The 14,521-nt window shown below is 35.1% G+C and overlaps 1 protein-coding gene across 2 annotated transcripts in view; it reads left to right on the forward strand.

The window, feature by feature from the left end:
* DNAJC27 (DnaJ heat shock protein family (Hsp40) member C27) overlaps positions 1 to 14,521 on the forward strand; it is a 42,264-nt gene that overhangs the window by 8,947 nt on the left and 18,796 nt on the right. For both annotated transcript variants that reach the window (XM_072938103.1, XM_072938105.1), the window contains exons 4-5: positions 8,651 to 8,733; positions 12,325 to 12,394. In XM_072938103.1, the coding sequence (XP_072794204.1) occupies positions 8,651 to 8,733; positions 12,325 to 12,394 (153 nt within the window). The remainder of the gene's footprint in view (positions 1 to 8,650; positions 8,734 to 12,324; positions 12,395 to 14,521) is intronic.

The raw sequence follows: 14,521 nt of genomic DNA on the forward strand, positions 1-14,521 counted from the left end.
CTGCGAGAGGCGGGACCTCAGCGCGGCAGGGCGACGTGCCGATTGGCTGGAAGGGCGGCCACTCAACAGCCTGGGGCCCAGCCCCCTCCCCGCCCCTAGCAGGCCTGGGTCCCCTCCTGGGCAGTGCGGCTCCGCGAGGAAAACTCTCCTGACCTTTTTGACCTTTGCGTTGCCCTCCTCCTACAGCTAAGAAGGTGTCTTGTGTGCCCTCTAACCCCTTGAATGTATCCCAAAGAGAGTAAGGAGGCCTAGGTCCTTATGTCAGTTCTCCTGCATGGGTATCGTTTCTGCGTTCTGGGTGACCTGTCCAGCATTTAGAAGTGGAGAATAAAAGTTTAGTTACCCCCAGGAGGGCTTCAGAGCAGAAGGGAACTCCCGGGGGTGCATGTGAGGATGGGGTTTATAAGGTGTTACTCTGCCGACATGGAGCCCAGAATCTACATTTCATTTGTAAGAGAGCATAACATGCTGAGGTGTTTCACAGGGGAGGTGCAGTGGGAATCAAGGAACCTGCGTTATTTTGTTTTGTTTTTATTTCTGGTAGTGTTACCACATCCATTATCTCAAAGAAGTCTTAGTTGCACTGCCTTTTTCTATGGTGTTTCTATGGCTATCAGCTAAAGCTCTCCCATAGTATGGGGGAGGGAGGGTAAGGGGTGAACGGAGATCTTTCTCCACATGAGTTTTTAGACTGTCTCCTCTTCACCCAAATTGTCTCTCCTTCAGGGTAAGTGAAAGCTGTTGGTTAAGAACCTCCCAAGGTCACCGAATCAGTGACTGAACCAGTACTGGAACCTGGGTCTTCACATTCCCGTTGCAGCGCTCTTTCCCATCATTATATGCTGCCAAAACCAATTACAAGTGAGCTCTACAGAAGAGCTGTTAATGGGAGTTTAGGCCAGTTCTTGCACATAGTTGATGCTCAGTAAATATTTATTAGTGTCTTTTATTTTTCCGTGTAGTATTATCTTGTACTATTTATGTGTCTGTGTGTATGTATGTAAGTATTAACATAGCTGAAAGTCAACATTTACTGAGTGTCAACTATGTGCCAGGCATTGAAAAGAAAAGAATAAAGCCTTTAGAAGGTTATGTACTAAACTGGCTAAGTGAGCATGCTCACTTTTAAAGCTTTACTGTGCTTAATGGTACAACATTAGAAATAGTTTAAAATGCCCAGTGTCACAACATTTATATATTATGGTTCTAGATTGATTAACCAATGCAGTTAGATGGGAAAGAAAGAACTTAGGAAACACTGCAAAGGAGAAAGCAAAATTATCATTATTTGTTAATGTTACGGTTGTTTATCTGGAAAGCCAAAGAGAATTAACTAAAAAGCTGTTGGAAACAATAAAAGACAAAATTAATATACAAAATTCATAGCTTTACCGTATCAAATTGTAATTGTGTAGAATTTAAATAACACCCAAAATAAAGTGCTCAAATTAAAACTTAAGAAGAAATAGGTAGGACCTAGGACCTATTTGAAGAAACATTTCAAACTTACAAAGGGACTGCAAATTACTTAGACAAATGGAAAGATATACTTTCCCCTTAATTAAGATCACTCAATATTTTAGAGATGTCAATTCTTTAAATTATCTACAAATGTAATTCAATTCCAGTTAAAATACCAATAGGATTTTTTTCTTCAAAACATAATAAAAGGTATTAAAGTCCTTGTGAAAAATTAAATGTGAGACTAGCCAAGAAAATTGTGAAAAAGAAATGAGAGGAGACTAACACTACCAGACGTTAAAACATCTTTGAAAGTTATCAAGCTTTTCCTATTGATACTGGAAAGGAAATAGAGAGACATCAGTGGAACAGAATGGAGTTAAGAAATAAACTCAAACATATAAGGAAATTCAGTTTACAACAAATACAGTAAAACTGTGGGAAAGTAAAGGCCATTTAATAAGTGCTTTTGCAACAACTATTTACTATTTGAGAATGAAGTGGACTCCTATTGAATTCCTTTCTCAAAAATAAATTTTAGAAGATAAAAGATTTAAATGTAATTTAAAAAAATTTGCCTTAGTTATGAAAGTGCTACATATGCATTTTTAAAGAATTTGGAAAATATAGGAAGATATACAGATAAACAATCTTAAGTTAAAAACTAAGGTATGCCCTAGTAAATAATCCTTGGATCAAAGAGTAAATCAAAGCAAATGCAAAATAACTAAAAAGCTGTGAAAAGGAGAGAATCCATGCCAAATAGCTTCAGGGCAAATTTAAAGCTATAGTGAAAGGAAAATGTATTATTTTTTTCATTTCCAAAAAAGAGAGATAAAAACTAAAGGAATTTAATAGTTGTACAACTTTGTGAATATGCTTGGAACTACTGAATTATATGCCTTAAAAGTGTGAATATTATGGTATGGTATATCTCAGTTTTAAAAAGTGAAGGAACTTAATACTTGAGACAATAGAAAAAAGGACACAAAATAGACCAAAAGAAAGAGAGAATTCCCTGGGAAAATTAATGAAAAAGAAAAAAATGCCTAAAAATTTATTTAAGAAAAATAGAGAAAGCAAAAAATTACAAGATTAGTACTGAAAAGGAGACATAATCATATACTGGAAGAAATTAAAGCAAAGATTAGAGAATATTGCATTCTGTTCTATGGGAACAGATTTCAAAATACAGAGGAAATGGAGAATTTCCTAGCAAAATGTGAATTACCAAAATTGACTTAAAAAGAAGTAGGAAACCCAACAGCCAGTCACATAGGGAATTAGAAAAACAATGAAAAGATTTACTATCTAAAAAGGTATGAGAATCAGGTGGTTTCATTAACAAGCTTAATTTAAGCCTTAAATAACACATAATTTTGATTACTTAAATTAGTCCAATGCGAAGGAAAAGATGAACAGCACTCCAGTTTATTTATTTAAAGTCAGGGTAACTTAAATAGCAAAACTTGATACAGTATCAAAAAAGAAAAGTATATACCATTTTCACATATACATAGAGTTGTAAAATTTCTAAATATCCACAAATAGAATTCAGCAATATATCAAAAAGATTTCACTGTTAGAAAGTAGGATTTATCCCAGGAATGCAAACTTGGTTCAACATCAAGAAATTAATCAACATAATTTGTTACATGAACTGATTATGAGAGAAAATATTTCTCTGTACTGTAAAAAATATTTGATATAATCAACCTACTAAACACTAAAAGTGAAATTGGAACAAAATGAAACCACTTAAATATGAAAAATAATATTTATTAGTAACAAACAGCAATCATTAAACCAATAGTAAAATGCTAAGGGCCATTTCCTTTAAAATTGGTACAAAAAGGATACATACTACTTTCTCTTATGATTCAGCATTGTTTTAGAGGTTCTGGAGATGCAGTAAGAAAAAGGGGATTCCTAAGGGCTTATTCCTTTCTTGGAGGAATGCTGAAATTTCTCTGTGGTATTTGTTTATATCCAATTCAGTTTTCTGTGTTGGCATCAGTTTACCCCAGAGCCCCAACCTAGTTCTCAGCGTCCTCTAGGATCTGATCCTGATGTTCTTATCGTTGTCTCTTCATAGCAGCCAACTCCGAAAATTGCCCTCATTCTAGATTTCCAGTTATATTAAATATTTTCCTGTTGTATCAGTTGAGTTGATTTTTCTTATTTGCAGTCAAAAGCACCCACATCATTCAGTATTGTATATATTTCTCTGGAGTTTGTTTTTTCTCTTTTAAACATAGATTATGTAATTCCTCCCATCTGACATAGCTCCACTCGCTCTTTTTCATGGTTGTGTAATAGTCCATGAGATGCAACTATCCCCTCTATTGATGAGAATTCACTTGTTTCTTTTTTTCCCTACTACAAATAGTGTTGATCTAAGTACATTTCTGTATGTATAAATATCCTTAAATACCAGTACTCTAATTTCTATGGACTAAATTCCTAGGGGTGAACTTGCTGAGTTGAAGAGCACATTTAAAAATTTTAGTAGCTATTGCCAATTGCTCTTCAAAAAGGAGTGTTTCTACCCACAATATGCTGGTATTTTTCCCCCCAAATCCCTGCCAACACAGTATTGTCATTCTTTTGATTACTACTAATCTGAATAGTGAGAAGTAATTTCATTATTACTTTAATTTGCATTTCACTGACCGCAGATGAAGTTGAGCATCTTTTCAAATGCTTGTTAGACTTCTGGATTTTCTTTTCTGTGGATTGCCCAGTTTATAGTCCCTATCCATTTTTCTGTTGAGTGATGTCTCTTTCATACCTGTTTTTCTGGTTTGGGGGCATTAGAGTTACTGACTTTTTGCCTGTCATATGAGCTACAAATATTTGCCCCAGTATATTGTCTTTTAATGCTTTTATATTTTACCTTACAATTGCTTTTATTATTTGTATATACTCAATTGTGCCTATCTTTTTTATTGAAATATAGTTGACGTACAATATTATGTTAGTTCCGGGTGTATTACATAATGATTTGACATTTGCATACAGTATGAAGTGATCACCAGGACAAGTCTAGTACCCATCTGTCCCCATGCAAAGTTATTACAATATTATTGATCATATTCCTTATGCTGTATAGTGTTTCCTAGTGTCTTATTTATTTTATAGCTCAAAGTTTGTACCTCTTAATCCCCTTCACCTATATGATTTACCCACCCTCTCCGCTCTGGCAACCACCCATGTGTTCTCTGCATCTATGAATCTGTTTTCATTTTGTTTTGTTTGTTTGTTTTGTTTTTTAGATTCCATATATAAGTGAGATCAAATGGTATTTATCTTTCTTTGTCTTATTTCACTTAGCATAATACTTTAGATTTATTCATATTTTTGCAAGTGGCAAGATTTCATCTTTTTTAAATAGCTTAGTAACACTTCATTGTGCGTGTGTGTGTGTATCTATATGTATGATGTGTATATATAGATATACACACACACACACACACACACACACCACACCTTCCTTATCCATTCGTCTATGGATGGACAGTTAGGTTGCTTCCATATCTTGGCCATTATAAATAATACTGCAGTCAACACTGGGGTGCATGTATCTTTTTGCATTAGTGTTTTTGTTTCTTCAGGTAAACATCCAGAAGTGAAATGGCTGAATCATATGGCAGTTCTATTTTTATTTTGGAGGAAAACGTCCATATGGTTTTCCATTGTGGCTACACAAATTTACAATTCCACCAACATTGCAGGAGGTTCCCTTTTCTCCACATCCTTTCCAACACTTGTTATTTGTTGTCTTTTTGGTGGTAGCCTTCTGGCAAATGTAAGATGATATCTCATTATGGTTTTGATTTGCATTTCCCTGATGGTTTATGATGTTGAACATCTTTTTCATGTGCCTGTTGGCCATCTGTATGTCTTCTTTGGAAAAATGTCTATTCAGGTCCTTTGCCAATTTTTTAATTGGGTTGTTGTTTTATTTTGTTTTTTTGATGTTGAGTTGTCTGAGTTCTTTGTATATTTTAGATATTAACTCTTTTATATTGTTTGCAAATATCTATTCCCAGTCATTTGGATGCCTTTTCATTTGTTGATAGATTCTTTCTCTGTACAAAAGTTTTTTAGTTTGATGTAGCCCCATTTGTTTACTTTGCTTTTGTTTCTCTTGCCTGAGGAGACTTATCCAAAAAATTTTTACTAAGACTGATGTCAGAGAGCATACTGCTTATGTTTTTCTTTCTAGGAGTTTTATGGTTTCTGGGCTTACATTTAAGTCTAATCCATTTTGAGTTTATTTTTGTATGTGCTGTGGGAAAGTAGTCCAGTTGATTCTTTCGCATGTAGTTGTCCCATTTCCCCAACACTGTTCATTGAAGAGGCTGTTCTTGCCTCTTTGTCGTTGACTAATTGACCATGCAAGTGTGGGTTTATTTCTGGGCTCTCTATTCTGTTCCTTTGATATATGTGTCTTTTCTTGTGCCAATATCATACTGTTTTGATTACTGTCATTTTGTAGTATAGTTTGAAATCAGGGATTGTGATACCTCCAGCTTTGTTCTTTTTCAGGATTACTTTGGCTATATTTGTCTTTTTTTTTTTTAAATAATCTTGTAATCTTTATCTTAATGTATTTTTAAATTTTTTTAATGGTGATACTGGGGATTGAACCTAGGACCACCTGTATGCTAAGCATGTGCTCTACTGCTGAGCTATTCCCCAACCCCTATGTTTGTCTTTTCTTTTATGGTTTCTGGGTTTTCTTTCTAGTTGAGAAGTTTTCCCTAAGGTTGTACGTATGTTGCACATTTTCCTCTGAAATTTTTATTGTTTTATTTTTAAATACTTAATCATAAATTTATCTGTGATTTATTTTTGTATATAGGGAAGTTAAGGGCCCAGTTACTAAATAAATCATTTTTACTCATTGACTTTATTTTTTGTCTTTTGTGCATTCTTTTTTTATTGAAGTATAGTCAGTGTACAATGTTGTGTCAATTTCTGGTATGCAGCATAATGTTTCGGTCATACATATACATACACATATTCATTTTCATTATAGGTAACTACAAGATATTCAATATAGTTCCCTGTGCAACACAGTAGAAACTTGTTGCTTATGTATTTTATATATAGCAGTTAGTATCTGAAAATTTCGAACCCCCACTGTGGAGTGACTTTAAATATCACCTTAGTCACTTTTTAAATTTCCTTTTATAATGTGATCTATTTCTGAGCTCTCTGTTCTGTTTTACTGACCTACTTGTCTATTCTTATGTCGGTATAATACTGTCTCAATTGGCTTCAGACTATATTTTATTATCTGTCAACGCAAATTCCCACCTCTTTCTACTGCCCTGCCCCTTTCCTGTTTTTCATACTTTGATTAGTTCTTCTCAGATAGCTGTTCTTTCATATGAAATTTAGAATAATTCTGTTAGGGAAAAAAAGATGCAAAGTTGTTAAGATTTTACTTGGAACTGCATTAAAAAAGAAAAATGCCTTAAAAATCTATTTACTTAAAAGTAGAGAAAGCAAAAAAATTCTCTCTATATTTATGTTATTTAACTTAGCTTGTAAGATCCTACGGCCCAGGAACCCTTTGGTTATAGCAAGTGGTTATTTATACTGTTAATTAATTGTGTATCTCTTTAAATACTTAGGACTAGTGTTTGAATAGTGTACTGGAGTTAAAGGACTTCCAGGTCCCTTAATCTTATGAATAATTTAGAAAAGGCTGTGTTTATTTTTCTAGAATATTGTGAGAGAAAACATTCTCAAAGTGCTTTCAAGCTGTTTTTAAAAGTGTAGCCTCCTAGCAGTAGTCACTCCAAAGAAGTTTTTCCTTCAGTTCACAATGACTTGTTAAGTACTTTTTAAAGTAGCTGTCCTATTTAACTAGATTGAGGTTCATCAGGAAAGGGTTTGAGCAGAATAAGCTTCATTACCAGCACTTCCAGTAAATTATGTTTCATGAGTGCTAAGAATTGCTATTAATATACAAGTCATTTTAAATTGGTTTCTCACTGACACTGAATTGCTCAGATATAAAGGAGTGAAATACTGGTGCTTGCCCTCAATTAGTTTACTGTCTAGCTGAAGAGAGAAGGTAAATATACACATGTGAAAAGAACAACAAGGCAGTGTATGACTGATGGCAAATATGTTATATGCTATGTATATAGTACATATACATATGTAGTATGTAAAAAGTGCTAGAGGAGTTCAGATGTAGGCAACATCTCTTATGACCTGGGTGCTCCAGGTTTGTGCTGGGCCTTAAAGGATAAGTAAGATTTGGAAAGAAAAGAGAAAGCGCATTCCAAGTAGACAGAAAAGTCATGAGAAGAATCAGGAAGTCAGGCCTGGGAATTTGGCAGAAATGGAGGCTTTGTGTAGAAGGATTTTGACAGAGAAGACAGATTAGGGCCAGTTTATGGAGGGATGTGAATAAGGACAAAGGAGTTTGGATATTGAACTCTTGGCAGTGAGAAACCACTGAAGATTTTTGAGCTAGGAAAGTGAAATAACATTAGTGGTGTGCTGTACTGATTGAAGTTGAGAGGGAAAGGAAGCATGAAGACCAATAAAGAATTTCCTAGAGTTGTGTGGGAGTAGATGATGAAGACCTAAACCACAGTGGTATCAATAGGAATTGAAATGAGGTGAAAGATGGAAGAAACATTCAAAAGAAGATTTTAAAAGACTCAAATCAAATGTGACTTTAATATTTTAATCCTCTGTAATTGGGAAAATGGGGGTATTATTAACAGAACTAGGATGTCATCAGGATGAGCTGTTTTTATGTATAACACTAGTTCATGTTTTGGACATGGTAAATCTGAGGAACAGTGGGGCAGCTAAGTAGAAATTAGTATAGTAGGTATTTGGAGATGTGGCTCTGGTCTTGGAGGAAGGGCAAGCTAGACAGATGTTTTGGTGTTATTAATGAAAGAATTAAAGAAAAGAGAACAAGGACTGAGAAGTAAACTAAAAACATACCCATATTTGGTATTAGAGGAAGAATTTAAAAATAATTTTTCTTTAAAAACTTCACCTTTAGTATCATTTCAACTATCTTATAGTTTTGGCTTCTGAAAAAGCTTTCTCATAGTGATGAATGAAGAAACCATAATGAAGAAATTCGCTTATTTTGTATATGTTCCTAGAGTGTTTTTACTAAAAGCATATATTTTTACCTTTTTAGAGCTGTATTATAAAGCGATACTGTGAGAAAAGATTTGTGTCTAAATACCTTGCAACAATCGGAATTGACTATGGAGTCACAAAGTGAGTACATTTATTGTTTCCTTGGGCTTGCAAATTATATAGAAATTCAGAACCCTTCTAAATGGATCTATCTTGAAATTGGGTAGAAGTGGGGATTTCTTCGGAGATGAACCAAGGGTGGGTTGAGCTTGGGGAGACAGGGCTACATTAACAGGAAGCCACACTGCTAAAGAGTGGACTTGGGGTGGACAATGTATGCCCACAGGTGGAATTTCAGGTACTCACTATTCTGGCCTCAGCCCACCCCTCCCTCCTCTCTTATTATTTTCTTTTCCACACTTTACTCTCTGTCCACACTGAACCTGTGTCATCATACTTTCCTGTCTCAGTGCCGTCATTCATTCTGTCCACCTGAAATGTTCTTTCCCCTCCTCTCTGTCAGTCTCCTGTCAACCTGTCAGTTGTAAAGTGTTCCTGTTCCCATAAGGCCTTCTGAACACCTCTTCTATCAGTCAGGACTCATTTTAGTTGAAAACGACAGAAATATTAAGATTCTCTGCTAGTCATAGATCTTAGCGTAAATTGTGTTGCGTTCTTATTTGTATACGTTTAATGTTCTCTGCTAGACTATAAGCCCCATGAAGAAGGGGCCTGGAGTATAGATTGTCTCCAGGTGCCTGGCACAGTGTTTATACACAGTAAATGCTGAATAAATACTTATTGTTGGGTAAGATTGTCTCCAGGTGCCTGGCACAGTGTTTATACACAGTAAATGCTGAATAAATACTTATTGTTGGGTAAGATAGATATGTCTAAAGAGGGAGTTTGCCGATTAGAATACAAGGGTAACATTCAAAGAAGGTAGACTAAAGTGGCAGGGGTGTATCTATACTTCAGGGCGCAGGATTGCATCAATGATAATGTAAGATATCCTATTTAAGTCAGTTTTTTGAAATAGCTAATTCATTCATCTAAGAAATGAGGGTTACCATGTTATGCCATAGAATTGTGGTTTATTCAGCAGACTACAGTCATCCCTCACTATCCAAGGGATATTGGTTCTAGGACCCTCTGTGGATACCAAGATCTGTAGAAGTTCAGGTCCCTTATATGAAGTGGTATAGTATTTGCATATAAGCAATGCATATCCTCTCGACAGTTTAAATCATCTCTAGATTACTTATAATACCTAATACAATGTAAATGCTATATAAATAGTTGTAAATACAATGTAAATACTTTGTAAATAGTTGCCGCCTTGTGGCCAATTCAAATTTTGCTTTATGGAACTTTCTGGAATTTTTTTTTCCTGAATATTTTTGATCAAGTTTGGTTGAATCCATGGATACAGAACCCATGGATACAGAGGACTGACTGTATTCTGTTTCTGGTTGAAATTTTTTTTTTGCTCATGGTGAGGAGGAGAATATGACTGACAGGAACGTGACTCAAGCCAAAAATTTAAAAAAGGGATATTAACCAATTCACATTATCCAATTATAAGGATGTAGCTGGGTTTCAGAGATTGCTGGAACCAGGCACAGAATATAGCCCAATCATTTCATGACATCTCTCTCTCTCTCTCTAGCTTTTGGCTCCCTATACACAGCTGCCAGTAGCTCTCAGGCTTACCAAAACTAAACCCAAATTTGAAAACCCCAGGGAAGGTTTTGATTGTCTAAGTGAGTGCAGGTACCTTTCCCCAGCTCAGTTAACTGTGGCTTTCCCACTCGGTTAGGCAAGCAGAGTAGCATCAAAAAAGAAGATGGAAGAACCCATTTAAACCTCAGTTGGAAGAGGGGTACTCTTTTGGGCAGTCAAAACAGTAGATGCCCATTCCGTCCTTCAGATTTCAATATGCTTAAATTACTTGCAGAGTTTGTAAAAATGAAGATTCCTAAGATCCACCCACTGAGATTCTGATTCACAGGGCCTGAGGTGGGGCACAGGACTCTACGTTTAAAACACCCCCCCCCTTCTATAATTATAGTGCAGGTGGTCTTCAGGCCACAATTCAGGAAAGCAGCGAATTGAGGTAATGAATTGTCATTTTTCTTAAGTAAATTTCCTCTGTCTGACTTCTGAATTAAATTGACCTCTTTTGAGTTTCAACGTGTGAACATATTTGTGTTACTTCTGGATTTTATAAACTTCAGTTCCATCCCTTCTCAGCTGCTATATTTTTAAGGTGAAATTTTCTAATATAAACTGTTATACAAGATCTTCTCCAGATGCTCTCAAACTCTGTTATTATTTTGTTGTTATTTTGTTATTATAATTTTGCTGTTCTCACACTGACTTTTATAAGATGGATCCTAATTTCACAGATGTTAAAATGAAAACATGTACATCTTAGAATTGATGAAATATGGTAGAGAATTCAGGAATGAAGAAATCTTGATAAGATGATTAGTGATTAGTTAGATTTAAATATATGAGTAATATAAAATAACTGTAGGAATTTTGGTTTCAGAATAGAAAGTGGGTGTTCTAAACTTGGGCAGAGACTAATGATAATAATTAATAAACCAGGAAGTAGTGTAGAAACAATGAGAACAGGTGCTGATGTCCTTGTGTTCTGTTGGAGGGAGTCCTAACAAAGCTGTCTAAACTGAAGCATGTTCCTAAAAAAAACATAACAACTCTAAATCTGTCAACTTATGGTTAATAATCTCTATTCTTAACCTTAGAGGAATCTTTTAGGAAATAATATTTCTGTGGTGAAGAACATTTGTATATAAAGCCAATGATTCCTCCCAGTTTACTTCAGTTTCTTTTTTTCTTTTGTTAAATTCAATGAAAAGTAAATTTTATATTTTTATTTTAAGATAATATAATTCCTTTTTATAAAAATATTTATGTTTATCAATCTTATCTATGCATAGAAAGAAGTCTGAAGTAACATTCATCTAGATTAATGAAGGGTTTTTCCTGAGTGGTAGGATTTAGGATAACTTTTAAACCTTCAAGTGTTTGAGTTGTTTACAGTGTTTCATTCATTCATTTTCCAATAGTGATTTTTCTTTAAAAAAAAAAAAACTAGAAGCAAGTATGCTCTGATGTTAACAGTAGTTAATTCTGGCATCAATGGTTGTTATTCCTCTTTTTGTTCTTTTCTCTATTTTCAAATTTCTGAAAACAAATTGACTATTGCTCTTGCTCAAATGAAGATCGTACAAGAATTAAACAAACATTGTAATGATACACATCTTTGTACCATTATTTGTACTATTTATTGTACTGCATGGTAACCAAGCATGAAGTAGTAATTAAGATGTCTTACTGAGTGAAATAAAACATTTTGGTTTCCTTTATCTTGCTCCTGCTTGTCCCAAATCAATTTTTTGTTAGTGCCACAGTAATAGCTACCATTTGTTTATTGCAGGGTGTTGATGAAGTGTCTTGAGGTAAGATGAAGGTAAACAAGGGTGGCTTATGCCAAGTGAGTTCAGTGTTCCTAAAACAGGAGGCATGATTACCTGCCAGGTCACACTGGCTCTTGTTGTAATGATTATCTGGAATCAAGAAGAGGCACTAAGAAAGCCTTTTTTAAATTTCATACATGTAACCTGTTGAAATTCATAAGCGATATACATGATATTAATATGAATGCACAAACCATTTGGGATTGTTTCTGTTTGAACATTTCAGGGTACAAGTCAGAGACAGAGAAATCAAAGTTAACATCTTTGATATGGCTGGACATCCCTTCTTCTATGAGGTAAGAAAGCCTTTTTGAAAAAAACCTATATCCAGTATTGTCAGTGGGTTGAGGGAAAGATACCAAATTATCAAAACGACCGGTATTCAAGTCATGTGTAAAAACAGGTAAATTCAGCTGGTGTTTGGCTTCCCTTCTGAGCCTTAACTTGATGGATTTATCTGTTGGTCTTTTGTGATCTCTCCTTAAATAGCAGTGGGAAATTTTATTGCGAATGTTTCGAACACTTAGTTAAGACGTTTTAAGGGACTGTTGCTTTTACTTTATACCTTAGCCCAGACTGTGAAAAGATAATCACATTCGTCCTGAGCCTTAAGAATTCAGTAATGTGACTTCTTTGGCAGCAAGGTTCCAGAGCGATCGTTCCAGTTCACTGCTCAGGCGTGTGTGGTCTTGCCTCCAGAAGAAGCTAAAGCAGTCTCACTTGGTTTCCTTTCATCTGCCTATCAGTCCTGAGTGGTCTCAGAATGAATCTCATGGCCATTCTTGTTTCTTTTTCCTTCCTTAGTTTTTCATTTTCCCTAAGCAGGCTCTTCAGTCTTCTCTAGTTTGGCCATTTCACTTCTGCTCTTTTCTTTCCTTCCTCCCTTCTACTTGCTTCAGGATTATTTTGCTCTTCTTGTTCTGGGTTCTTGAGTTGGAAGCTCAGATTGTTGATTTGAGACTTTCTTCTTTTCTAATGTATGCACTTAGTGCTATAAATTCCCCTCAATACTGCTTAGCTGTGTCCCACAAATTTTGATATGTTGTATTTTCATTGTCACTCCTATTTCATTTCATTCATTCAGTGTGTTTTTTTTTATTTCCCTTGAGACTTTCTGTTTGACCTGTGGATTATTTAGAAGTGTGTTGTTTAGTTTCCAAATGTTTAGAAATGTTCCTGCCATCTCTTATTGATTTCTAGTTTGATTCCCTTGTGATCAGAAAACACACTGTATGGTTTCAGTTCTTTTAAATTCATTGAGGTTTTTTTTTTTTTCCCATGGCCCAGGATATGTCTTGGTATATATATGTTGCATGGGCACTTGAGAAGAATGTGTATTCTGCTATTGTTGGATGGAGTGCTCTATAATTATTTATTGGATTCTCTTGGTCAATGATGTTGTTGAATTCTTTTATGTCCTTGCTGATTTTCAGTTTAGTTATTCTATCAATTGCTGAGAGAGGGTTGTTGAAGTTTCCAACTAAATGGTGAATTTGTCTATTTTTTCTTTCAGTTCTATCGATTTTTGCTTTGCACATTTTGCAACTCTCTTGTTTGGTGCATACACATTTAGGATTACTATGTCCTAATTATATAATTTTATTATTATATGCTATCTCCCTGTGTCTCTGGTAATTTTCTTTGTTCTAATGTCTATTTTATCTGATGTTAAATAGGTATTTCTGCCTGCCTTTGGTTGATGTTTGCATGATACATCTTCTCTCCTTTCACTTTCAGCCTGCTTATATCATATCTGAATTGACTTTCTTATAAGACGATACATAGTTGGATCTTGTTTTTTTAATCTGTTCTGCCAATTTCTGTCCTTTAATTGGTATATTTAGACCACTTTTATGTAATTATTGATATGTTAGGTCTACTATTTTATTTCCTTGTTTTCTGTTTTTCATTTCTGTTTTCTTTTTCCTGCCTTCCTGTGGGTCACTTGAACACTTTTTGAGTTCCATTTTGATTTGTCTGTAGTGTTTCTGAGAAATCTTTCCGCATAGCTTTATTAGCAGATGCTCTAGTTATTACGCTGCATGAGTTATCGCCGTCTACTGCTCTTGTCATTTTAACAGCTTGAGTGGAGTGTGGAAGCTTTTTCTCCTTTTACATCCCTTTTCCGTCTCCCACTTAAAATTGTCTTAAATATTTTCTCTACATACAATAGAACCACAGCTGACAGTGCTTACTTTTTACTTAACTGTCAAACATAATTTGGAAAACTTAAGGGAGAAGGAAAGCATATTGTATTCACTCCTACTTTTGCTTACTCTGCTCCTTCACCCTTCATTGTGTTCCAGGGTCCTTCCTTTATCCTTTCCCTTCTGTTGGGAGAACTCCTTCAGCCATTCTTTATTGTAGGTCTGCTGGCAACAGATTCTTTTAGTTCTCCTTGATTGAGAATGTTTCCCCTTGTT

The sequence above is a fragment of the Vicugna pacos genome, chromosome 15 (genome assembly GCF_048564905.1).
Source record: "Vicugna pacos chromosome 15, VicPac4, whole genome shotgun sequence".
NCBI classification, from domain to species: Eukaryota; Metazoa; Chordata; class Mammalia; order Artiodactyla; family Camelidae; genus Vicugna; species Vicugna pacos.